The sequence below is a fragment of the Cylas formicarius genome, unplaced genomic scaffold (genome assembly GCF_029955315.1).
Source record: "Cylas formicarius isolate icCylForm1 unplaced genomic scaffold, icCylForm1.1 PGA_scaffold_10__41_contigs__length_53128322, whole genome shotgun sequence".
NCBI classification, from domain to species: Eukaryota; Metazoa; Arthropoda; class Insecta; order Coleoptera; family Brentidae; genus Cylas; species Cylas formicarius.
In genome coordinates, this window is record NW_026844214.1 from 15,116,236 (window position 1) to 15,143,246 (window position 27,011).

The following is a 27,011-nucleotide window of genomic DNA, read 5'->3' on the forward strand; positions in this document are numbered from 1 at the left end:
TATTTCCGTTGGAAGTTTTCGCTACGCTCCGCTCTGGTCAAAACAATTCATGTCACTCATCAAACTTGTTGCATAATATACTATTATTGCACAGCCACTGATATCAGCCCACACTTGGTCGACATCTACCTGAATCGCCCCTGTCTTATGCTTAGATATGAATAAATCATTGGTTGTTGGGTTTACCCAGTAACGATAGGTATGAAGGTAATTACTTTTTGGGGTAAGTTCCGTCAAAATCCAAGTCGATATAGTTTGAGACACATCATACTATAATAGTTTTGAAGAAACAATAGTTATTTGTGCAACTAATGTGCACGAAGCATGTAACGGTGCGTACTGCAACTAGTCTACATTTTGCGCAGCTTGTATACAACAATTTTTGTACGATTGAGTAAAATGTAAGCTTTTAACAACAAAATAATACTGCCACCTGATAAGCAAACACCAATTGTACTTTTATACAACTATTGACTTTCGGGTAAAAGTATTTTTTGCAATTGTCACTGTCCGATCAAACTTGCAATGAATGGAATATCAAGGAAGACTGGTACTGTAAAAATGCGAAAATTATTAACTTTTTCACTGCAGTTCAGCAGTTCACGATAAATTTTCAAAATATTGATTAATGTTTCCGTGTCAAGTTATATTCCAATAACCATAGCCCATTTTTTTGTAACATCTTTCGACATCCAGATATATCTAAGAAATATACAGGGCACTATTTATAAATCTTCTGGCTGCTTCCTGTGTCGGTTGCTTATTAATCGAGCTTGCCGACGCTTCGCCAATCATCCTGTTGACTTCTTCAGAGCTTCACTGAAACTGGCATTCTACTCTGTACCTGCTTATATATTGTTTGTATTGATGGAGCTTAACATTGTTTCAGATGACTGATTCCTATATTGGTGAAACGTAAAGACCCGAGTCGCGGTTAAGATTATTTGGTTGCTTGCAGACTTCTATAGAAAATCAGACCTAACATTGGGTCATTCTGTTTACAGAAAACCTACGCACGATACCTTAATGCATTGTCACTTCACCATCCGGCCCAAAAATTATCGGTTACCAACTCTTTTGTTTGCAGAGCCCTAAAACTATCTCAGCCCGAGTCACTGAACCCAGAATTAAAACACCTTACATCTGCTCTTCTCTATAATAATTTTCAGATTAGTTTGACACGATCTGGCTAGTAGCTTATTAGAGCGGAGCTGAATTGGAATTTGTAGAATACTTCTTAATCAATACAAGTAAAATGTAAGAGAGAACACAAATATATATTATCTATAGTTAAAGAACAATGTATATCACAAATTTATAATAGTTGTTCACATTTGGAATGGTTTGGTTAATATGTCGTTGGCCTGTTCCAGATGGACTTGTGCGAACCCAACCGCTGGTGTTGCTGATGCTGGTCTTCCGCAAAATTTAATCTTGAAATTATAAATCGTATTGATGAGTTTTCTTTAAAAATACTTTGCTACCAATTTTCTCATCATAAGAAAGATAGTCTGTACTTATGTTTTGTTGTAAAATTTTTATAAACAATTTGAAGCGAAATGTTGTTTTTGCGTTTTGCACAAAAAATGTGTCAGGAAAAGAAACAAAATGAAATGAATCTGGAAAATTCAGTTTTTTTTTCATTATTTCCGTTGTAGTGCAGAGTTCATTTTATTGTTTATTTTCTTCAATTTTTTGGGTGTTTTCCGCACGCTCGTAGAAAAAAATCCGTTCCTAACTCTTGAGAAAAGCGTAATTTTTTGTGCTTAATTGCTTGTTAGGAAATACAATTTACAGAAAATTGGTATTCTGCTAAATTTATCCCAGCCAAATGTCGCTCATCAGTGAGATACAGGGTGTTAATGTTAAGTTTACGAAATTTTTATTTGATTATTGCTCATGCTTTCTATGAAATGTCGACACGAAAACTTGGATTCGGGGGTTTTATGACATATGTCGAGGATGGTAATGTCGCTATTAAATCTCACAACTTGTTTGTTAGTAGTTAGTTCTTTTACCTTTTTTGGAAGATTATATTTCGTCCTCGTTTCGTAAATAAGAACACCGTAGTTCCCCTGTAACATACCGTCCACCACGAATTTTTAAAGCAAAATATATATAGAAAGGCACACTGTGTTTATTTCAATAAAACGGTTCGTTTTCGAGAAATTTTCCATTTTAACACAGTCACTTCCACAAAAAATGGTGTTCGAATTTCCAATTTTTTGAGTTTGATGCGATTTGACTTGGAATAAAATATTACAATGGAAACATCTTCAAAAAGATGTGCTTTATCGAAATAAATGTAGAATACGTTTTTCCTTTTTTATTCGCCAGAATATAAGTTTCGGGATCTCCAATAAAAAATCGAGTTATAGAGAAGTAACAAGATCTAATTTTACACCCTGTACCATATTATGTAAAAAAATAATAGAAATTTTGCGTGTTTTCATATTTTCTCGATTCCTAATTCACTTCTACAATCACTTTTTAACACCATTATGAGTATACCTCAATTATTTTTATTTGTAAAAAACGAAAAAACGAATTTTTATAATAAATTTAAGATTAAAAGTTGCAGTTTCAAAATAAGTAAAAAAAAATACCAACGGACTATCTTTCTTGTGGTGGTATAATCTGAATCCGAGTAGCACTTTTGTCATACAAAGTTTGTATATCTTATTATTTAAAAGATACACCACTGGAAATCTTACCGGTTTGCCGATCAAGTTCTCGAACCGTCTTTTCACAAAACTCCATGCGCCCATGTTTTGTGGTTCCTCTTGGCACCAGAGTATATCTAAAGGAATAATTATGGTAAACACAAAGAAGTCAAATATATTGCAGGCCAGGTCACCGTGACTTGCATAGATCTAGTACAGAATAACTAGATATACCAAACATGGTTGGCAAATCGTCCTCGATGGTGAAATAAAACTACATGATAATGATGTGAAGAGTCATATTTGGCTCAGTATCATTGTTTTCATGAGTACAATTTAGGATTGCTTGTATATAAGGAATATTAGTGATAAAGAATGCATGTCAAAGCGATAGCCTGCCTAATTATGCTAGCTATATATTAGTCTTAATTCTATTGTGAAATATTGTTTAATATACAAAAATATTACATCAATATTAATATATTATTAATATTAATACATTTAAAAAAAGCACATACCTAAAGATTAAAAAAATAAGGCCCCAGAAAATTTTTAAAAAATGCTTGGAAACTGACATGAGAGTTTAATTCACAGCTCTCTCGAAAGTGACTACTTGAACCGAGCATAGAGATGTAAAGATCTTGCGTAAGCCGATAATACAGGAACTTATGAAGCAACTATGAAAAAAACTTTGAGAAGGTTAATTTAACATGCGCAGTCTCGTTTTAAACCAATGACCTTGAGACATTCAACAACCAACATGGCCGCTGGCAGATGATCAATAAGTCGGTGCAGCATTTTTAGGGCAGTATTTTCTCAATATATGCCAAGATTACGTTAATTATTCTGGGAAAACGAGTTAAGTGTGAGGAAATCGCTATTTCGAAAGAAAATGGGGCAAGTGCAGGTTAGTGGGCGTACACGCATATACGAAAATTATATAGCTATATGGAACCAATACATCCTATGTCACAAGGTTGCACAACGCTAAAGTATGAATCATCACGTTAAGGGACACAAATATTTGATTGAATGGAGTTCATAATATCAAATATAAAGATAAAAATATATGTTTTAATCATTAATTTATATTATTTTAAAGTTTAAAATATAGTACATATATGTAAAAAAGTTCTAGAAATTTAGAGGTGGTTTTATTTAACTTTTTTTAAAAAGAATCATGATTTTGTGCGAGGGATCAAATTTTCAGTGTTCAGGCACTAGTCTAGTCACTTCAGTGTTTTTTGTTAAGCAGATTTATATTAGTTATTTTGATTGCAAATTTTATGGCTGTTTCATCGGAACTTGTAATGTTAGTAATTTCCACTTCTAGCTTCATTCTTATCATTCCTCGTAGACTTCGGAACACAGCAATTGTTTACCGTAATTATATAAAAATACACCAAACACAAGGCTTTGTGAACACAGATATTTTGATCGCGCATACTAATACTAAGATTTGTAATAACGGCTAAACTATTAACATTTTTGGCGAATACGGTTTCTTTAAATTTGTCGCTTTTTTAGTATATCTGTTATCGTGTATATTTTTCTAAATAATGAAAAATGACTCAAACATATAACCTTAAAAGCGAGCGACATTGATCCTCCCTTTTCGTGATGCCTCACTGATTGTTTACAGTATGTTCTGTCGTTTTTCACTTAAATTGTCTGCTGCATTTAGTGTGCTAATTAGTAGAGACTTTTTGGCAATACAAATTTCATGGATTTAGAATATTTTATAATTTTTGGCTGATAATTGCTGGGTAGCGTCCTTTAAAGAAATTAGAATATTTTGTTAGATACGGCATATATCAGATATAGGTTTTTGTTTTGTTGTTTTGTTTGTTTTTTTGAACATGGGACGGTCGGTTAATATACGATTACTATTCGGGGTATTTGTTATATGTTTACAAATAAGCAACTTCATTTTACACATAAAAAATAGGTACTAGAGGTTAAGTAAACGATATGGACATAAAAAAAGAAGTGCCGCAGTTAAAAACCAACAAACCCTTAATAACCTGCATCGGTGGTGGTGCGTTTTGCACGATTTTCCAAAATGTTGATGGAAATTACCTTTTAAATGGTTGTACTTCAGAACCTCTTGCAAAAGTTCTGCTGTAGGAAAAGGGCAATACGACTCCAATCTGATGATGGCAACAGTTTCGCATTCCAACGACTGTTTTGCTTCCAGTAAATTGTAATAATGTTTTCCGGAAGTGATCAATAACCGTCTCGCGCTAGATGGTTCGCATGAAGTATCCCCTAAAATTCACGACGGCATTTCAACAAGCGTTTTTATTAGATATGTTGGCAGGCATGTAAAATTTTCTATCATAGAAACAAAGAAAGTGAAGTCCCTAGCTTATAACACACTCTCTATAACAACACGATCAGAGGAGAATTAATGAATGATTCACAATTCGAAGGGAGTTTATTTTACTAAATGCAATGAAATGTTAAACGGTACTAGAACGTTATTTACAATAAATTTAAATTAATTTTAACAATATTCGTTAGGTTTTAAGTTAATTTCAGTTAGGGATATCAAAACCTGTGTATTTTTTATTAACAAATTAGTAACATTAAGACCCTTCCTACCTAATACTGGTTTGAAATGCGTTCCCTTGATCATATCCTGGTAACTAGAGACGCACAGCGGCGACCTTAGCAGCGTTTTGGGGGTGAAGACTATCAACGGCTTTCTGAACTTGCGCACCATCTGCAAATAAATATTTATTTATTTATTTGACTGTTTTGCAATGGCGAGTAAAAGTACATAACACATCAGATAATCTCTAATATCTTTTATTTGTTAATTTTTGAAAGAAACTTCCACAGGCTACTGTAATACTTTTTACAAAACTTCTGGATTCCTCCTGCGTCGGTTTTTGCTGAGTCGAAAAATCCGAGAGTCTATAGAAATCTATAAACAACCTAACAATCTTAACCGCGACTCATGTCTCTACTTGTCACCAATTTGGGAATCATCCGAGACGGTGTTTATACCCCTCATTAGCGCCCCCTCAAACAATATATAAGTAGGTACAGAGTAAAATGCGAGCCAGATTCAGTCAAGCCTCGAAGAAACCAACAGGATGATTGGCGATACGTCAGCAATTTCGACCCAGCAAAAAACTACGCAGGAGGAATCCAGAATTTGTGTAAAAAGTATATTTTATTTGTATTCCCCTATAGAATAAAAACAATGTGGTCGATACTGGCGTTTCGAGATTCCAATAGGACGTTTCGGCTAGGAAGTATCACTTTCAAGTGAAAACTGAGGTCTACGATCGAAGCTACCCGCATATATACGTCATCGGTGTGGAGAACATTGACGGGCGGGGCAGGATAAGGTTCCTGGCGCGTGACTGTATTTTATTCCCCTGTTCCCAGTCTTTGTTGCATATTATGAAGGTGTTGTCCACCAACGTCTCTTGTTCTTGACGACGACACCTTCATAATATGCAGACAGCTGGAATAGAGAAAGAGAAAAACCAGGTAATACCATTCCTCAATGTCGTGTACACGAAACTCACATACAGGCCAGTACCTAAATGCATCGTCCAACAACAGAGCAACACGCAAACGAGGAATAATCCAATCACTGTACAAAAGAGCAAAAACTGTCAGTAGCAACCAAGTTCTACTTAACGATGAAGTTGAACGAACTAAAGAAGATCAGAACGGTTATTCAACGAGACTGATTGAAGATGTTATTACTCTCAATACCAAGTAGCACATAAATTAGAGTACAGTACAAACTAACCAACTAATGACCATTGCCTATGTTGCAGGAGTTTCGGAAAAGATCAAAAGAATTGCAACAAAATACAACATCAAAACTGCCTTCCGTTGTGAACAAAATATAAGAAGTTTAATAACGAAAACAAAACCAGAAAACATCACAAACAAAAAATTCCACAATTCTACAACAGGGAACCCACTGGAAGAAGAGAAAGTCCATAGAAGCTGCCTCTATCCAACGCAACAACATCTTTAGTCATCCAATCAATCTCCACTGTCACACGTCAGGAACCTTGAGCTGTCCCACCCGTTGACTAATCAACCGATGACATGACTCGTTCACCATATAAATGCTTCGATCATAGTGCTCAGTTTTCACTTTTCACGCCTAGTCATACTTTCTAGCCGAAGCGTCGTGTTAAAAACGTTTTTCGACAATGGAAGTTCGAAATGCCCGGTATTGGCCAGAATGAACCTTTAGAGAAACTTAGACAAGAAAGAATGCTTCAAAGAAAAGAAAGAAAGTTTTAAAATGGCAAATTTGTAACTTGATTTAAAATTAAGTTAGTTTTATTAAGTCAATCAGATCAATTTTTTAACTCCTTTAGTGTAAAATAAATAAGAACTAAAAGTTCAGATTTTCACGAAATTATATATTTTCATATGACAATTGTTGCGACAACACCGTATCTTTATCAAATGTCTTTTAGTGTATTTAAACTTAATAGATTGAAGCAAATTTGAGGAGGAAGTGGGTGATTATCTGAGTGAATGAATTTCTAAAATTTTGTGATATACTAATAGCCATGGAATCCTAAGTTTCTGAAATGGTCTCTATATCCCGCGTTGCATATAATTCTGATCGCCCTTTTCTGCGTACAATTTTTTTAAATTTAATGTGCTGACTTTCTCCACAGATCGAATGAGATTAGACATTCTGTTTTTATTTGGATAGGAATTCACTATCAGATTCGTCGGCCCTTACCTGTCGTCGCAGTAAGTGGAAATATTGAGCAGGTGTACTAGGGTGGCAAACCTGTAGATTCACGTCGTCTCCGTCGACAGCGTCGTCTTTGGAGTCGGTCAGCTGCAGGAAACGTTCGATCCGTGCCGAACTGTGTTCCGGTCCTGCTCCGTCGTATCCGTGTGGTAGGAGAACGGTCAAGGCGCTTTGCCACAACCACTTTGCTAATGGAAAAACAAAATTAAATCAAATACGGTAGTTTAATATGTTCCATGTTGGCCGGCATTTGTTAATACCATATTATGCAAATAAATTTGAGCTACGTGTTTATTTGTCACGAGGGGAGCGCGTGCTTTATAAACGAGTGACTTAAAAATATTACCAAATATGTTGCATATTCTACTTTTTCTACTACCGTGAGTTATTGCGTACATTTTTGCAAAACATGAGGAATACATTCACAAAGTGACATGCCTGTCAAAATTGATAACCATCAAAATTCAAGCCAAATTCTAGTAATGGGTAAACATCCGTTCGGTCCGAAACTTATGGGTAATATCTCGGAAATATCCGAAGCGGCTCGCAGCCGTAGGTAACGAAAGTGACGTAAAATTACACTTTCCGCACCCTCGATAAGTGTACCATTGGGTATTTTAGAGAACGGAGTAGAAGTGGTTTGTTTATAAGTGGTGCAAGTTCGCTACGAGCCAATTTAATGTTCGTCCATGGGGGCAAATAGCGAATCAATCCTTGAAACCATATACGGCAATATTTCAGGTAGCTAATACACTTCCTCCTAATGGCTTATTAAGAATTTTAGTATGTGCTAAACGCACACCTCAGACCTACTAATTGTAGTTTCGAGAAAGGAAAGCAGCAGGTCAAGTAAAATCTCCTAAATAAAAACCAGGAAGGCTAGCAAAGATCTTTGTAATAGCATAGAGCTTTGTAATATGCGATTTGGGGAAAAGTTCAGTTTTCTCTATTTTTATGGTTTCACGGAAGGCTGGTCGACAGGGTATAAAAGAACTAACGGGAAGAAAGAACAAAATTAAAATAGACGGTATTGTTATCTGAATGATCTCGAACGGAGGAAGAATTTCACGAGGATATGAATACCAATGTTTTCGAAGATTAATTTAGCGAAATGGTGAGTGACTCAGTACTGATTATGAATACTGTCTTCATTCACGACGCATAACACAAGACCAACTTCATTTGGTAGAAAACAAGATATATTGACTGGCATGTAGCCGCAACGATATTGGATTTGAAGAAAACATGATAAAGAAAGCTATAGTGAATTTACACATCTTGGGATTGGGGAAGAATATAACGCTTCCGTAATAAATTGCATACTATTATAATTACACATTATTATAAACCGTATAAACAGGGTGTCCTATGGTTTTACGACGTATCCCCCTTATTAATAAAGCTATTCAAAAATATAAAATATAACACACAAGAACAATTTCAGATACAAAGCATATATCTTTAACTTCATTATTTTTGATGAGTAGGCCATGGAAAATACAGATTTTTTTTAATAAATTAAATAATTAATTTCTCATAATTGTTATATTTGAGTTTACATGAGACCATAGTAGAAGGAAGAGGAATAACAAAAGTTAAGATTTATATTTTGAAGTTAATTTTGAAAAGCTTATAACGAGCATAAATAAATTATTAACCGAGGGTATTCCATAAAAAAACGTAAGTTTAGTTTGTATAACAATATTTGTGAGTTTTATAAGAAAACTGACTACGTCTTTCGATTCCATGGCCAGACCAAGTTTCACCTTTTCCAGAAGATAACTTTTAAGGGAACCAAACCGAACTGTCAAAAAATGCAACATTTTGCAATAACGCTGTGTCTAATTAAATCAATCGTTGAATATGATCCTCAAAAAGGTTAACTGATAAATTGAATGTACGTCTTCCGAATTTTGAAAGCTTGCAATTATTCAAAATTAATTCAAAGAAAGCGGGAAATTACTCTATGAATGCATTAAAACAAAAGGCAGATTTAACCAGTTACCTTCTCCGCACGTAACAAACGTGTCGAAAATAATTTGGGCGCCGTTAAAGAAATCTCCAAATTGTGCCTCCCACACTATCAAATTTTTGGGACTCTCGATGCTCATTCCGTATTCGTACCCCAACACTGCCTCTTCGGACAAAATACTGTTGGCCACTTCCAAATTCGCGGTTTGTTCCGGATACAACGAATTGAGGGGAATGAACATCTGATTGGTGTTTTGGTCGACCAACATGGCGTGTCTTTGAGAAAACGTTCCTCTACCCACGTCTTGACCGCTGATCCGCACGTTGTAACCTACAGAATAGTGTGCTCTAAATTTGACTTTATTTGACATTTTGAATTTAACCGTTAATTTGTTTATTGAGATTCTATTCGCCTATACAAAAAATAAAGTACAAATGAAATAAAGTCGACGTCAAGGATTAGTTAATATAATTGACCAAAATATTCTTCAAGTCTCACTGACGTTTCCTTGGCAGCGTTCTTAAAAATTCAGTTATCGGAATTTTGTGATTAATATATATTGCATACTTGCACAAGAGTTCTTATTCTTTACTTATTTCATTGATCTCATGGTCCCCTTTTGTATAATTAAATCTACTACCCCAAAATATTATGCTATATCGTACAACATATTCAAAATTAGCAAAATAGACAATACTTACTGTGTTTAATTTTGTACATACAGTTTGAATATGAGGGTCCCAGTCGAGATATTCAATAATGTGAATTCCCAAGAAATTTGTACTTGCTATAAATTCAGCACTTGTTGCTTTCGAAAATCGATGAAATCGAATTTTCGAAAGTATCTGCGCCCGTATAAAAATGTTATATCTCGGTAACGGTAAGTCCTACGCGATCGAAAATTTTTTTTTGTCTGTCCGTTCTCCGTGCTCGTCTTTTGGTTTTTCCTCAATAAATTTCGAACCATTGGAGTTACAAAATTGAAATTTGTCTCCCTTTTAACCCTCCATGAGGCACATAAGCTTATAAGAAATGGCCCTGATCCGACGAAGGTATCCATCTTTTTTTCGCGATTTTCGACTTTTTTGGACCTTGTTATGGAACACGATAAGTGTCCCAAATTTGAAGCGACTTCATATTTGGCACATATATGTAGATTTGCCCCCTGACGGAGCCTATTGAAAATGGGGGGGCTGGTGTGGTCGGGAAGTATTTTAAAAAAATTAAAAATCGCGTGTGCAAGGGTCTACAAAAAAGACCATTTTTCAAAAACTGTTTAAGAGACCAAAAAAATTCTTGAACCAGAAGACGCAGAGGAAATAACTCGACAAACTTTTATTCTTGACAATTTTTCAAAAATAGACAGGGTGCGCCGCAAATTAAAAAAAATGAAAAATGGGTCCTCCCTGTTATTGAAAATTGGCAATAATTTCAAATCTGTGTTTTAGATGTTACTTTCTTATACATGAAGATATAGCCCATAAAGACAGCTTAGACTTTTGTATTTAAGGTTTTTAAGTATTTTACAGGGTGTTCACGATATTCCGTGCAATATTAAGAAACATAATAAGTATTCCAAATCTGCAACTATCGACTTCAGACTTGGGAGAGAAGTAGAAGTCTGGACCCGCATTTAGACTCTTTAAATTGGGAGCAATAAAATTGCGCGAAGTATTTTAAATTAATTTTTGAATTTTTTTTGTGGTTATTTTGGCATATTTTCCTCCAAAGCCATTCATCCGATCGGAAAAATTTTACATCCGTAATACGTGGGAGACCCGGCGCTATAGCTTTTGTTTCACGCATTTTTTTTATTATATACAAGGTGTTTTAGTTATGGACAAAAATCTAAAAGACCCCGAAAATTGTTCTTTTAGAGAGTAAATTATTAACCGTAAATCAAAATTCGTACAAACAATAGCTAATCAGTTCAAACAGGGCTACAATTTGTGTATTTACGGTTTTCGTCTATCACATACGCTCTTCGAGATATTTGAAAAAATCCAAACAAAAATCACCATTTCTCGCCCTCAATCTAGATGTGATGAAGTCATTTCATATTACCACTTATCGCATGGTTTTAGAAAACAAGTATTTCTTTGAAAACCATTTACTCGATTGGGAAAATTCGGATATCAGGAAACAAAGGAGATCCAGGGCTAAATCCTCTATTTCGAACATTGTTGGAATTATATACAGGATACGTCGTTTGTGGGCAAAAAATTCTAATAGATCCTAGAAATCTCCGCTTTTGTAGGTGAATAGGTAAACCGTGTCTAGAAAGAGTTTAAGGTTTCGTCTATAGTACACGGTGCGTGAGATATTTGAAAAAATATAATTTTAAATTGCAATTACCATAACAAATTTTAATATTTACTCACTTTTGGCGTAACTTTGAAGTTCGACGAGATTTCAAGGACACGTTATACAGGGTGTATTCACAATATTAAAACATCGATATTGCAAAAGTTCCGTAGTGGTCCGCAGGAGCACGATAGAAAAACAATGCGTCACAAGAATAAGTAAAGCGCCTTCTTTTTAAAATAAAAAGCTGATTGGCGCTACTTGCGACGAACTTGCCCCGCCCAGCAATGATTTTTCGAAAGCAATCTTGTTTTATTTAGTTCTATGTAATCAGTATGCGTTGACCTTGTTTTGTTGGCTATAATATCATGTTTGTTGTTTTACTACTAGTCACTATTAGTTTCTTTTACCAATTTTATTTCCTCAAATGCATTTTCGGTTTCATTTTTTACCTCTTCTCTTCTCTTAATTAAAAAATGAATGAGATTATTCTCTGCAAATTTCCAGTTTCATAACTTTTGCTATTTTTTGGGCAATGACATGCTGCTTTCTAGTCTTGCTAGTTGATCTATATTTTTAAGCAGGCACAAAGTTAGAAAACAATTGACATATGTTGATAAATTCAATTATTCTGGAACAAAGTTACAAACGGCTTAGAGAAACTGGCCAAAAGATTAATTGGTCTTTTTTATTTAGAGCTAATTTGAACTGCTCTGGAAAGACAGCTTGCTTCATGGAACTATTTACTAACTAGCACAAAGGTTGTGATATTTCTGGTATCAATAATTTCTCTATAGCATTATGTGTGACAGGGACAAGGGAACTATATGAAGAGTTAATTTTAATCCTAGAAAGTACATGAGTGAATAAAAGTAAATACGTTATTAAAACTCAAACATTTTCATATAGTTAGGTGAAATAAAAAAAATAAATTTGAACTTAATTGCTTTTTATTTGAAAACCTTAGATTTAGGTATAGGAAAATGATTTTAATTATGTATTAGAGTACTGGATATTCTACATTTGAAAAGTGTAACTTTTTCATTGATTTCTTAAGCACCCTGTAAATCATAGCAAGCACTAGTCTACAGGAAACTGCAGGATGTTACCAAACTGCTGCCATAATTTCAGTGTTCTAAGCAGTGAAGAATATAAATTGTGGTCTATTTCAGTCGAAAAATATAGAAATAGCAGCGGAACGGAAAATTTATATAGCTTGTTTTATTTAAAAAAATAGAGTTGTGGCTACTTTTTTATAGAAGGGCCAACACGGCGAAGCTGAAAATATCTTATATCGATAGAACACCGTCAAAATACCTTAACTGACAAAATTTTCAACAAATTTCCATTTCCCGGTTTCGCAATACGTCCAATATTCTATCGACTATAGATCCCTGAATACTTTTTGCCCTTGGTAATATATTTCAAACGAAATTTTTTTTGGGTTCACTTTCGGATTTACGCTGTGTAACTTATCTAATTTCACGGTCGCATTTGAAAAACCTGAACGATTTTATTTTTGGGCTACTCACACTAGCACCAGAAATATCTATAGTATTGTTTTTGAGTGTACCTGTTAATTGATAATTGTATTTTTTTTGACACGATATTGTAAAACACACTGTTGCATTATTAACTAACCTTCGAAGAGTAGACAGCCGATTGCCAGCGCTTCCGACGTGGACCAATCGATGTTCATCCCTTCCGCTACTCTCGACAGTCTATTTTTGACGTGTCTAGTTAGGGTGGGGTGAACTGTCTAAAATGTGAATAGTTACAATATTTCAACAAGAGTTCTAACGAACGCATACAAAGTCTTCAGGTACCGCTACTGATTTTTCTCCTACGAACGCCAGCAGTTCTGTGTCGACGCCCGTGTCCCAGGTGGTTATCGCGTTTTCCGGCTGGCTGATGCCGGCCCATTGGTGTTGAAAGTACACGTCCTGCACAAAATGTCAACAGTGAATGAATGTCAATTTTACTTTCTTAACTTGCACGCTACAACGTATACAGGATGTTCTTTAATGATGTGTAAAGTGTCGACAACATACAACCCAACTAATATTTTTCGCAGTTTAAGCTTTTATTATAACGCATCGGATATGTATAAGCCTTTATAGTTAAGAAAATCAGTACAGTTATAAATTTTGTAAGACGTCCTATAAATATCAGGACACACAAGTTTTATAATATTGGTTGGTTGCTTATAGGAAAGGATTCCGTCACTTTATCTGGTGTTGCTTACTTCACGTTTTTTTTAAAGGTTCTTTAATATTCTTAGAGAAGCTATCTTAACACTTATAATCTTCAGGTTATATAGCTTACTTCGTACGACCCTTATTAATTTAAAGCACCTAATAAATCTTCTACAGCTACCATGAAACCATGCGCTTGTAGCACAATCAAAGACGCTGTTTTTCGAAATTTGTCGTTATTTGCACAATTGTAGTTTAATTATAAACTTTATCCAGATATTTATAAAAAACGAAGGACATTTCTATAAAGAGAAAATGAATAATAACTATGATGTAATGATTTCAAAATTGATATTTGACATATGCGCACTAATAGTTTTCAATTTGTTTTCCGATTACTTTTAGTTTTGTGCCAGTTACAAAGAGTTTTATAAATACCTTTTTAGTAGCTCTGAGTAATTCTAAAATAATCTTAGGTTTTATTGCAAGAGAAATATTGTTATAAGTTTTGTAAACGTTTCCAAATTGTTTAATATTACTTGAAAGCCCACATACAATTGTAAGTTTTATAAAGGAAACTGGTGTACATGATTTGATTTTATGTGACGGTCATTGTTATGTTTTTCGAATTGACATAAATGCTCTCTTAAAAAAGCAAGGGTATTCCTAAAACATATAAAAATAAATAAAAAATAATAGACACAATTTTAACTTGCAGGTTTTTACCAAAATTACCTTTTAAGGTGCTTAAAATGAGGGCGTTTCAGTTTTGGGAATGGTAAAATATAAAATTATTATATATTACAATTTTTATTAAGACATTTTCATACATGCTGTCAATTTTAGAGTAACATCAAAATATAATGACATGGGCATGAAATAAAATTATTGCAAACAAATGAAGGTGAAATGAAAAGGGTTGTTTGTTCGGCATTTTTTGTTTGGTAAGTAACTTTCATTGCAGAAAAAATATGTAGTCCTTGCCATTATAAAACTTACCTATGGTAGAAAAAGTTTTATATGAGACTAAAAGTTGGCCACCGTTATTGTGATGAGATTTACGTGCTATAGGGGTTTTAAAAAGTAACGATAGGTTTTATAAAATAGGTAGTGTAAATGTAACCGTTACTATTACAAAAAAAGAAGTTAGAAATCATGATTCGCAATTGGTTAAATTTGGACATTCAAAATAAGTATATTTTTTTTGCTTTTATACAGTAAAAAAATCTATTTCCATTTTTAAATGGACTATTTAATTAACAGTTACACTTTCAAACACTTAATACGTTACACCATTTATGTAACTGTAAAAACAAACTTTCACTTTTTATCCTTGCATAGGGTGGCACATGCAAACAATATCAAAACAACTTAAAGCCGAGAATTTGTTTGGATTCCCTGTATATTAAGATAGTGCTCTGTGTTGATATTTTACAAATAGATAAAAACAAAGTGATTAAAAACTAACATTAAAAATTGAAAAAATAGTCAAAAGGCTTTTTTTTTCAAATGGAAACAACCAATTTTTATAATTTAAAAAGTTGGATATTCCAAAATATTAGAATACATTGTAAAAATATCGTGACGACGAAATATGGCGAAAAAAAAACAATCCTGTTTTACACAAACATCACTATCACTATTTTGGTTTTTTCTAAGTTTGGCAATGAATGTTTGACAATTTTATGCCACCTAACTTTTCAATTTTAATTGTTGTGATTATACTGCTAACAGTAAAAAAAAACAAATTAATAAAATTATAAAAATGACGTGTTTCCATTTTAAAAAAATGTATTTTAACGATTTCAAAATCATAATATTTGATTTTTGACTCCCCGTAATTTTTAAATATAATCTATAGAAATCAATCCCGAATATATAATAAAATCTTTCAGAGCGAAAAATCGATAGATATTTTTAAGCCTGCACACCTCACTTTTAAATGTATACGTTAGCATATATGAAATGTGTCCACAAAGTTTAGAGAAATTCAAAAAGTACAGGGTTACTGTTACTATAGTTTTACTTATTATTATTTAAAATATGAAAGTTGTAATTTGTTACTTATCAACACCCTCTATACATAGCAATATAATATTTTTAAAATTATAAGGGAATCCAAACCACTTTTTTTTTCTTTTTTTCATCTTCTAATAAATGGGCCATCCCGTACGAAACATCACCAAGTGAATTTTTTTTTCATCCAATCATAGCTCGTTTTGTTATATAGAATTGCATTCTTCCATAAGCGTTTGGAACTCACCTCTGGTTGATAATCCTCGATGGCCTGCAACTCCTCGTTTAACCATTCGAAACGTTCTTCGTAAATTTCTTGGCATTGTTGCTCGCTCAACACACCTTCCTCGATAATTTTGGCCGCATACGAATCCGGTACGGTCCTGCACATAGTTTACATTAGTTAAAATAAAACACCGGATGTGCTGAGTTTACGGCACCGCATGGCATTGATGACCTTGTACAGGGCCGGGTTGGTAAAGGTGGGATCATCCATTTCGTTGTGACCCCACCGTCTGTAACAGTTCATATCGACGAAGATGTCCTTTTTATAGCGTCTTTGATAGTCAAACGCCAATTTCGTTATTTTGTAAACTTCCTGGATTCCGAATTGGACATTTCAAAAACATTTTTATTTAATATTTCAGTTGTAGGCTCATATAAAAAAGAGCAGAGAAATAAAATGGGAAATTCGTTTCGCTCAATTAGGCATGTGTCATTCTTAAACAATCGTGCAATGGTATTAACACCAAATGTTATAAAAGTCCTAAAATTTCCATAAAATTTTTGTGCTATTTGTGCAGCATGTAAATAAAAGAAAAATATATTTAATCAGTTAATAATTGAGATGAATACTTGAAGAAAACCACATGATGCTCAAAAAAAATAAGGCAATGCATTGACTTAGACAGACACCTGAAGAGAATTCCTACAGAATGTGACAAAATATTCAGCATTAATTTCATTTATGACCACAGTTATTCGATTGTCAACTTTATGTTATGTACCAAATTTATTAATCCCTATACGCAAATGCTATACCTCGGGATAATTTCCATTGACGTGTATGACGGGGGCGGCAATAACTTTCGCCAAGTCCGTACAATACCTGGATGACCTACCCCTATCCCCGGGGGTTGTGTAGCCGACCTGGTTGTTAACCACCAAATGTACAGTGCCGCCGATGTTAAAGTTAGGAGCTCCGCTTAGTGTGAGACACTCTTGGTTTACTCCTTGCCCGATAATAGCTGCGTCGCCGTGAACCTAAAATTAAATCCGATTTAGGGGAACCCGTTTTTACGGAAAATGGAAAATGAGAATGTTTGCAAAAAGTACACAAAGGCAAATGTACCCCAATTCCTTTGAAGGGATCCCTCACGCAAAATGTACCATGTTGTAGTCCTTGACATTCTCAACAAATGTCTAAATTCGATGATATCAAGATATCGGTGCTCAAAGTTGTATAAACGGGAATTTTAATAATAAACAACTTTACTTTTTTGTCCAAACTGTTATTTAAGTATTTTGCTTATTGTATGGTCTTTTAAATGTGAAGTTCATTTATTATAAAGGGTGCACCAAAATATTTATATAGAGGTTTATTTTATTCCAATTCAAAAGTATGCCAAATTATCGCACCTCATTTTGAACCGATTGTCTTTTTTCCAGAGTATTTTTGTAATTGTTATAAACTAAATTAAATAGAATACGCATTAGAAACAACCGTAGTTATCGATTTTACCTTATAATTAAATAAAACAAGACTTACTTCATAATTGCAGTATATTTCCCAGACATATTATAAAAGATTATTTTTGTTGTAAATGTTGTTGAAACCGAAATATATAAGTTTTAAAGTTAAATAAAAAAATCAAAAATTATATTGATACTTTAACACCCTGTAACTTTTTATGGTTTTTAGTTTCTATAATCCAGAAATTTGAATTATCCTGTATTGTAAACCGGTACCCGTCTAACCACACATACTTCGTAGTTTTGTGACCATTAAAACACCGTTACCGTCCAAACAATGTATTGTGTCATTTTTCTTTGGCTATCGATATATATAAAAATGTCGGAGTTTTGTGAAAATCTGGTCTCTTCAAGATAGAGAACAGAATAAACTGAAGTGCGATAATTTTGAATCCTTTTGAATTGTAATAAAAAAAACTTCTATATAAATATTTCAGTTCCCTCTTTATAAAGAATGAATTTCATATTTAAAGGACCATACAATAAACAAAATTATCACACAACGAATGTTTCAAGAAAATCGTACGCCTTAAAAATACCTACAAAATAAATCCACCATCCATTGCGCACATACTGACTCTCGAAACAGTTTTTTTATATTAATACATCATCATCACCATCACGTTTCAAATAAAAAATTTAAAAATTTCATAACCTATTAACAAACAACATGTTCTGCTATTGTAGATTAACATTTTAAAGATAGTCATTTTAGCCGCCTTACGTAACTTGTTATAATTTTGTTATAATTTTCAAATTTATTGCAAAGAAAAAACGGTTTAAAAATGATGCAAACTACAAGTTTTTCAACAAAGGCAACGAAGGAATGAAGGGTGGACGGACATTTGTGAGTGTATATTTTACCTGGATATTTAATATCTTGTCTCCAAATTCGTTTAAATTCCCATAATCGCCGTACCTACTGATCAGATTTTTGGCGCGCGTTTTGCCCATCGACACGGGATTGACCGCTTCCAAATGTGAAGGGTTGTACAACAGCGACACGTGGACAGATTTATCGCCAAATTTGAGATCGACAGAAGAAACTAAACAATACCAAAAAATATCCTTCAAATCCGAAACTGTACCTTTTTTTCTACAAGGCGTTTTTTAGTCTTCGTGTTAAACTTCGCACCAAAATTAACGCAAAATTTGGATCAACTTAATGCAGTACAAACAAATACGGAATTACAGAAATTACAAAAATTTGAATTATAGAAATTATATATGTATATGTCCATGAATTGTTTTCTACATCATCCAAACAGTTTGGTCCCATAGATCTTCTATTGGCATGTGGTCTAGATAGCGTGGAGCCAAGTCCAAGGTCTCAATATTTCACTTTATTATAAAACTCCTCTTGTAATATGGCAGACTTATTCGATTGATATTAAATTTATTTTTTCAACTCCTTTCTGTAAAATACCTACCACGTCAGTTTCGTTTCAAACGGATCGGAGCCATTTCGGATATTTGCGGAATTTTTCCGCACGGGTTCGGGAGCAATCGGATGTTTTCGGAGATATTTCCCACGCCTTGAATTTTGACGTTTGTCAATTCTGACGGTCATGTTAGTGAATGTATTCGTGTTGTTTTGCGAGAATGTACAAAAAATTAACGGTCGTAGAAAAAGTATAGTATGCAATATGTACGGTAAACTTTATAAGTCACTCATTTATTAAGTTTATAAAGAGTCAAATGCCGTTTACCGCACTTGTTGCATACTATACTATTATTTAATAATTGAGATAAAAACGTGAATAAAAAAGCAAGATGCTGAGAAAAGATAGGGCTATGCATTGCATTTACACCTCAGCGCTGACAAGAATCCCCATATGAATTAGGAATTAGGAAGTCCTTGGAGGCTGTGGATTGGAATATTTGCCTTGGTTCTAACGATGTCAACTTTATGTCTTCATTTATATTGCACAAAGTTCAAGACTTGATCAAACAAAATTGTTCTGTTAACAACATTCCTCATAAAAAATCACCGGTCAACTGGTTTGATAAAGATCTAGTAGCTCTTAGAAACAGAATGTCAGTTGTTAAAACTCTCAGTAAAGTCTCACAGAACCCTCTTTATACAGAGGTGTATAAATCACTAAATAAGGAATATAAACAAAAAATTCAACAAACCAAAAATGCTGCTTTTAATGGATTTATCGAAAAATCAACCAATAAAAACAAAGATGTCTGGAAAATCGTTAACTATGAAAGAAATTGTCTTGGGAGATGTGATAAAGAATCTGATTTATCAACAAACGATCTTAACAGTTTTTTTAGTTCTGTCTCGAGTAATATTATAAAGATCTTAACGGTGAATCACAATGTACAGAGTGCATGTGTTGAAGGGATTCTACTGGAGGAAACTACTTTTTTTTTGCATCCGATAACTTGTGAGGATACGTACCGAGCCATACTAAGATTAAAAAAATCTTATTCTAGCGATGCTTATGATATCAATAGTGTCTTGGTGAAGGGACTGGTTGAGTACATTACACTGCCATTAGCCACTTTATTTAATAAATGTATTGACACAGGTGTATTTCCGTCGCTGTTTAAGATTTCGAGAGTAGTTCCAATCCATAAGGCAGGTGATATAAATGATGCTAACAACTATAGGCTGATTTCAATCGTACCTTTGTTCGGAAAAGTTTTTGAGATCTTACTAAAAGATCAGCTAACTTCTTATATTAATAAGATCGAATGTCTTTGTGCGGGTCAGTTTGGATTTAGGGGAGGGTGTTCGACGATCCAAGCAGTGTCTAAAGTTGTGAGTGGGATAGTTGAGGGCCTCGAGGGGGGTGAATTAGTTGGTTTGACCTTGAGTGATCTCTCCAGGGCCTTCGACTGTGTTCTCACCAGCTTCTTATTAAAAAGCTATACAGATATGGTATACGAGGTCTGCCCTTAGATCTTATAGCGTTCTACTTGCAGGGCCGACAGCAGTTTGTAGAATACCAGGATGACCGTTCATCACTTGAATCAGTAGTAAGTGGGGTGCCCCAGTGTTCCGTCCTGGGCCCGCTACTATTTACAATCTACATAAATGACCTTTATCATTTCTTGGCCCCCAATCAGTGCGTGATGTTTGCCGACGATACATCCTTCACTACATCTGCTAAGAGTATCGAGGAGTTGTCCGTTAGGGTTGGCATGTTGGAGGACAAGGCTAATGTCTGGTTTGAAAATAATTATCTTAAATTAAATTTAGACAAGACCCAGAGTATTGTGTTTTCCTCCAATTGCTTGGTAAATAGTGGACAGTCCGTCAAGTTGCTTGGCATTAGGATCGATGATAGTCTAAATTGGAAACAACATATCTCAGACCTGAAAAATAAATTGTCCAGCAACATATTCGTTCTTCGACGACTGAGAGGCCTGATAGGAACAAGGACTCTGCTTATGGTCTATTTTTCTTTGTTGCATTCACACTTATGCTATGGCACGGTACTGTGGGGTGATTCCTCAGCTGCTGTGGAGATTTTTAGAATGCAGAAAAGGGCCATTCGAGTCGTTGCTAATATAGGATATAGGGACCATTGTCAACCTTATTTTAAAATATTCAAAGTGTTGCCCCTTCCTTGCATCTATATCTACTACCAGTTATTAGAGATTCAGAGAACGAAAGGAAACTTTAGCGCTAATTCCGATTGCCATGCCTATTAAACTCGTTCGGGGGATCTCCTTAGACGGCCTAGGTTTAAACTGAGGAAGTCTGAGAACAACTCATTGAACCTGAAATTGTATAATGTTTTGCCAGGTACCGTGAAAAAGATGAGCAATAGAAAATTTAAACATACTATTAAAGAATTCCTACAACGTCATTGTTTTTACTCCCTGCGAGCATACATTGACACTGTCACTGGTATCGATGCGCTATAAAACTGTATAGTACTGTCTAATTTTGTTTGTATTAGATGTGTGTTTTTATATTATTTATTAATTTGATTTTATTGCACTTGAAGATCACTTCTGACTTGCTACAATTGTACGTCCCTTTTGTACGAAACATAGTCAATAAATGAATCTATCTATCTATGTATGATTTGTATGAAACTGATTTGGAGTTAGCAGTTCGCGATAAAATCAACTTCAAAGTTAATCCAATTTTTAGCGGTGAATTTTGATGCGAAATTTATAATTGTTTTCAATTGGACAGTAGGGAAACCGTTCATTAAAAGTTTACTCGGCTCTTAGTTAGAGTCAAATTTGGATTCTTACAAACCCCGATAAAATTTAAGTGGTCTTATGATACCGAATTCATCATCTTTATCTTGAACTTCTAACATCTCATTTTTATAAATGAAAAGTTAGTATACATTAAAACATTTGAATTAAAACTATTTTAAATTCTAGTGGCGATTTTGCACACAAGACAAAATTAAGACTTCAGTCCAAGAAACTTCTATAAGCCAAGTCGTACCATTTATTTTGTTACGTACAACAAAAACTTACCGAGATGGCTGAGTACATCTCCCAGAGTTCGATATTTTGAGGGGATTTCGCAATTTCCTCGAAGCTTGTAGAACATTTTTACGGGTGGGAAATTCAGCAAACCAGTCAGCACGTTTAAACGCCCCCTGTGAGGCATTGCCAATACTATTTGCTCGACGTTGTCTGAAGCACAAAACTAAATTTCCCTTTTCAAATATAAGAACTCTATATTTGTTTAAAAAAAATAAATATAAATACAAGAAAAAATTCAATGAGGCGTATTTCACAAAGAAAGACTTATTTTAATATAAAAAAACGTGTCTATGATCTTTATAATTAATTTCGGAACGCATTTGTAAAAGTGGAAAAGTTATTTCAACTTTGAATGACTTACTTCAAGATTTTCCAAAATTTTCAATGTTTAAATTCAGGACACTTCATACAACATACCGTTGGCAGCCAAATGAAAAATCCTGCTGAAAAATCCCATCATGCTCTCTGCTCCTTCGCCGCCGTATCGTTTGACGCTGGAGAATTTTTTCGCTAAGAAATGATCAAGCGCCTGAGATCTTAATAAATCCTTAACTAGGACGATTTTTTCGGCATCGTTAAGTTGTTCACTTGCCAGTTTTTCGAATTCTTCCGAGAACCATTCTCGTTCATCTTCATTCTAAAAAATGATGTACCATGCAAAATTATTACGTAATAAGTAATGGTTAAATATGAAATTGCAAAATTTTTAATGGGTTAAGTAAAGTAAAGTTATCTTAAGCATAAAGACCGCTTGAACCAGTTTTACCGACACGCATTTATTTTAAATAATCGAAAATTATTTTGCAAATGTATATGCCATATGGCAGATAATTGAACTTTATTGGACAATAAAATGCAATCAACGATTTAAAGACTGCAGGGAATAGATATAGGAAGAAAAATTACATCGCTATGTTCTTTCCTATATACTACTTCGTGTTCAAAAATCTCATTTCTATATGAAGCTTATAAATATTCTTCTAATCTGAATTTTTGATGTACCTCCAAATACAGAAATTCGGCTGATGCCTGCTCGCAGTACATACGACTTAATGAAGTTGTTGCACTTTTCACGGCTACCTCGCCCTCCGGTATTTGAACTATTCCTTTTCTCACCCAGACTGTGTCATTTTCTTCAAATCCGTATCGTTTGATGTCTAATTCTGGTGCGAATCTGGGACAAGAGGGATCATGTTAGATAACTTCCAAGTTGCAACGATGTAACAATAATTTTGATTCCCTACGCAAACGGAAATTTTGATTCGTTCAGAATTAACTGGGTTATATATTATATATGCTAAGAGTTCTCCCACAATGGTATATATGCACCGAAATTATACATGAGTAATTAAAACTAACACAAACTGTAATTCACAAATTTAAATTCTGGAACAATATTTTTCATTTTAATTAATTAACAAGAAGTAAAACGAATACACTAACTAAATTTAATTCAATGGAATACCGACACTATTCGAGAGTTGTATGCATAATTAGCTCTAAATATTCAACGGTAAAAGATAGGAAATAAACTTTGCAGTTATGATAAGGACTGCAGACTAAAAATAGCTAGTTATTTTTATATTTTCGAAATGAAAAACTACTTTACACTCTTTGTAACAATATGTATCTGTAAGTGAATGAGGATAGCCTACACCACAACACTTAAGCCACAGCAGCAGTGCTTCCTCCTGGACAGACCACATCCATCAAGCCTGGTAATTCGACGTAGGCGATGACAGTTTGAAGAGTCGAACCTCTGATTACTTTTACTGATTACTGATTTGCTTCGCCGAGCATGGATTCACGGCTAAACGATAGGACCGTCGCACAGAATGTGTTCCACTGACTCGAATTGCTGTTGGCACACCCTGCACATGGGAGTACTTCTCAAACCCATTCTAAATTGTTTTTTGTTAAGAAAGCAATGATTCGTAAGAATTTCTGTGCCCATGAGTATCTTCTTCCTGGACCTAGGCTTAGTTTTCCTGGTTAGCTAAGAGTGTTCTTTTTCGTCCTATTGTTTTATAAATATCCGGCAGTACTACTTGTCGTCACCAGACCGACAGAAGCCTGCGGTGCTACTGGTCAGGGAGTATATCCTTTAATCCAACTAACAACGCACGGCCAACCACATTATAGACTCACGCGTCAAAGTGGACAGGATGATATTCTAGTGCTAGTTCTGCACATAAAACGTGGTCTATGAAGTATCACAACTGCCTGTCTGTAATCTCTATAAATGCATACAGTTTAAAGGATTTGAAGTACACACACACATCCCGATCATTTTTTTACTCTTTAGACCATCGAAGTAGACGTTGCCCTTGCCTCGTTGATCCGTATATCCTTAAGATCTGTTTAAGGCTCGCATTCAGTTTCCTGTTGTGTCTTGTAGCCCCAAACAATTACACTACATACTTTAGAAAATGTCATAGCTCTCCTTTCAGTTTTATTTTTTGTATATTTAGTTTCTTAGGATTCTACGTTGAATAATTATTGTAACATGCAACATACTTTTCTGATAAATACTTTTTTATTAGAAGTAATTATCATTATTTATTACTCGGGTGCATGTTATTTGTGTTTTAAGTCGTTTAATTCGCTAATTGGCTAATAAATTCTAAAATCTATTATTATTTGATGTACATAATTCTTTTCATGTTATTGAATAATAAAATAATTTAAAATTTGTTTATAAATTTATTTACCCTATGTACCAATGTGTAACAAAACATAATTTACTAAGTTGTTCATTTCCATATAGAAATAACTTGAACAAAATTTTAATTTGAAAAATATTATACTATCATACTATTAAAAGAAAGACAGATCCCAGAAAAATAAATTCGTAGTTCTATGTACCAAATATAAGCAATTAAAAGGCGTAAAATTTAAATTCTCTTTGAAACGCACTGTCATCATTGACTGTGACCGATTGTAACGTCAATTCGATCGTAAGAGACCAGAGTATACAGAAACCATTAAGGAACGATAATTTGAATCTTGAACCTGTCGCTTGCTTTGGATTGTTTAAAAGGGCAATCTGATAATTTACCTTTAGTAGATATGTTTATGGTGACTTCTTACCTACAAAACATCGAAAGTTTTTCTTTTGCTGAGGTTCGCGGTGTTAAAACTAAAAGGTATGTTCACAGAAAATGTAGCCAATAGTTTTAAACCAATATAATAATGTAATCGGCTTATAGTTGTCTAGTTTTTAAAATTTAAATAAAAAATAATAAATAAATAATGCATTTTACTAGTTGCACTCAAATACGATTTGTAATATCGTTTTTGTGTTGCTTCCATTATTATTATGTAGAGCACACTAAGCACAAATACAAACTGACGTAAATTAAATACCAACATAACTTTACATAATCCAAAAATAGACGTAAACGAATAAAAAGTTTATCTGGCATTTTACCAGTTGCACTCAAATACGATTTGTAATATCGTTTTTGTGTTGCTTCCATTATTATTATGTAGAGCACACTAAGCACAAATACAAACTAACGTAAATTAAATACCAACATAACTTTACATAAGCCAAAAATAGATGTTAAAAATATAAATCTATACAACATCTCGCAGTATCGATTGAATAGCAGCGGTATGACATCACGATCATTCCCGCGCGTTTAATGTCGTTTAAAAGAAATAGCCGGGTGAATTAATATTGGGTTTTGAGTTTTGATATTTGGTAAGCGTTATTCCTATACATGACCGAATATATTAAAGAAATAAAAAAAAATAATAAAGTATATCGATCTTCACCCACCAACGGGAGATAGTTTTCCGGGCCACTGTGTGGTGGCACCGTTCTTGTACTTTCACGTTTTTATACTGAGTTTTCACTTCTTAACTTTAGTATTCTGTGCATTGCAGTAAGCTTTAGGCGCATAGTCGGGACGACACCATTCGATAAGCACTTGTTTAGATGCGTATAATGTTTAAGTAAAATTTTGATTTCCGAATAAAAAATTGTGAGGGAGTCTGTAAATCAGTCAGAGTTTATTTGGGATTATCAACGACATTGTACAAATATTTTAATCGAAATTTCTTACAATGTCTTTACATGCAGTCCTATGTAAATGTTTTTGTACCTGCTGGAGATATTATTCATATGACTGAGGAATGACTAAACAATGAAACCATAACTTGTTGGATATTGTCTGTAGAACTTGTGGTACTGATTTGGTTAAAAGCAAGAACCTTTTGCGGTGCTGAAAGAAAAACCGATTTGTGGTTTAAATTTGTAAGATTAGCAATGTTGGTACCTCGATTTTTAATAAAATTTAATCGAGAACCCCTTGTAGTGATAGTAGACAAAATAATAAGTCCGCTGCATTTTTTTTTTCATATTTGAGCTTATTAAACATGTCAACTGTTATTTTTTCCATTTGTGCTCCGACCATGCAGAATACATATTTGTTTATTAGAATTATAATAACTTTGAAATAATCTAACTAAACCAGCATTATTTCCTTTTAATATTTGTAGATTTAGATTAGAAATATATATTCAGTGGCAACGATACCTAACTATTTTCTTTGCCATAACTGTCATAACTGTATAAAAATTGTTAGTAAGCACATTATTACCGATATCACTACTACCTTTGTGGAGGATGAAATGCAACGGGATTAATGTCTGCATATTTATGGCCGTGTTGTCTGTACGCGGTCACTAGCCTGTAAAAATTACTTTCTTTGCATCTATTTTTGATAACTTCATCAGGAACTGAAAACAAATAATAAATTAATTTACGTATTATTTATACAAGGTGTCTCACAAGAAACTTCGTCGATCTATTATACAAACTATAAGTAGCTAAAATTTGTTTTAATTCTTTCAAGTTGTATTTTATTACCTCACTCTGTAGA

The 27,011-nt window shown here is 33.9% G+C and overlaps 1 protein-coding gene across 1 annotated transcript; it reads right to left on the reverse strand.

Annotated features, from left to right (window-relative positions):
- Window positions 1–1,267: 1,267 nt before the first annotated feature.
- LOC132701628 (probable 2-oxoglutarate dehydrogenase E1 component DHKTD1 homolog, mitochondrial) lies at window positions 1,268–26,868 on the reverse strand (the record flags this gene model as incomplete). The annotated part of the gene is given in 16 exon segments (XM_060669744.1): window positions 1,268–1,433; window positions 2,715–2,800; window positions 4,743–4,931; window positions 5,268–5,388; window positions 7,399–7,601; window positions 9,419–9,715; window positions 13,331–13,448; window positions 13,501–13,632; window positions 16,148–16,283; window positions 16,341–16,498; window positions 16,942–17,163; window positions 18,517–18,698; window positions 22,111–22,272; window positions 22,540–22,759; window positions 23,125–23,296; window positions 26,745–26,868. Coding segments are annotated over 16 exon segments (2,627 nt in total), but the record flags the coding sequence as incomplete, so codon positions are not given.
- Window positions 26,869–27,011: the final 143 nt, after the last annotated feature.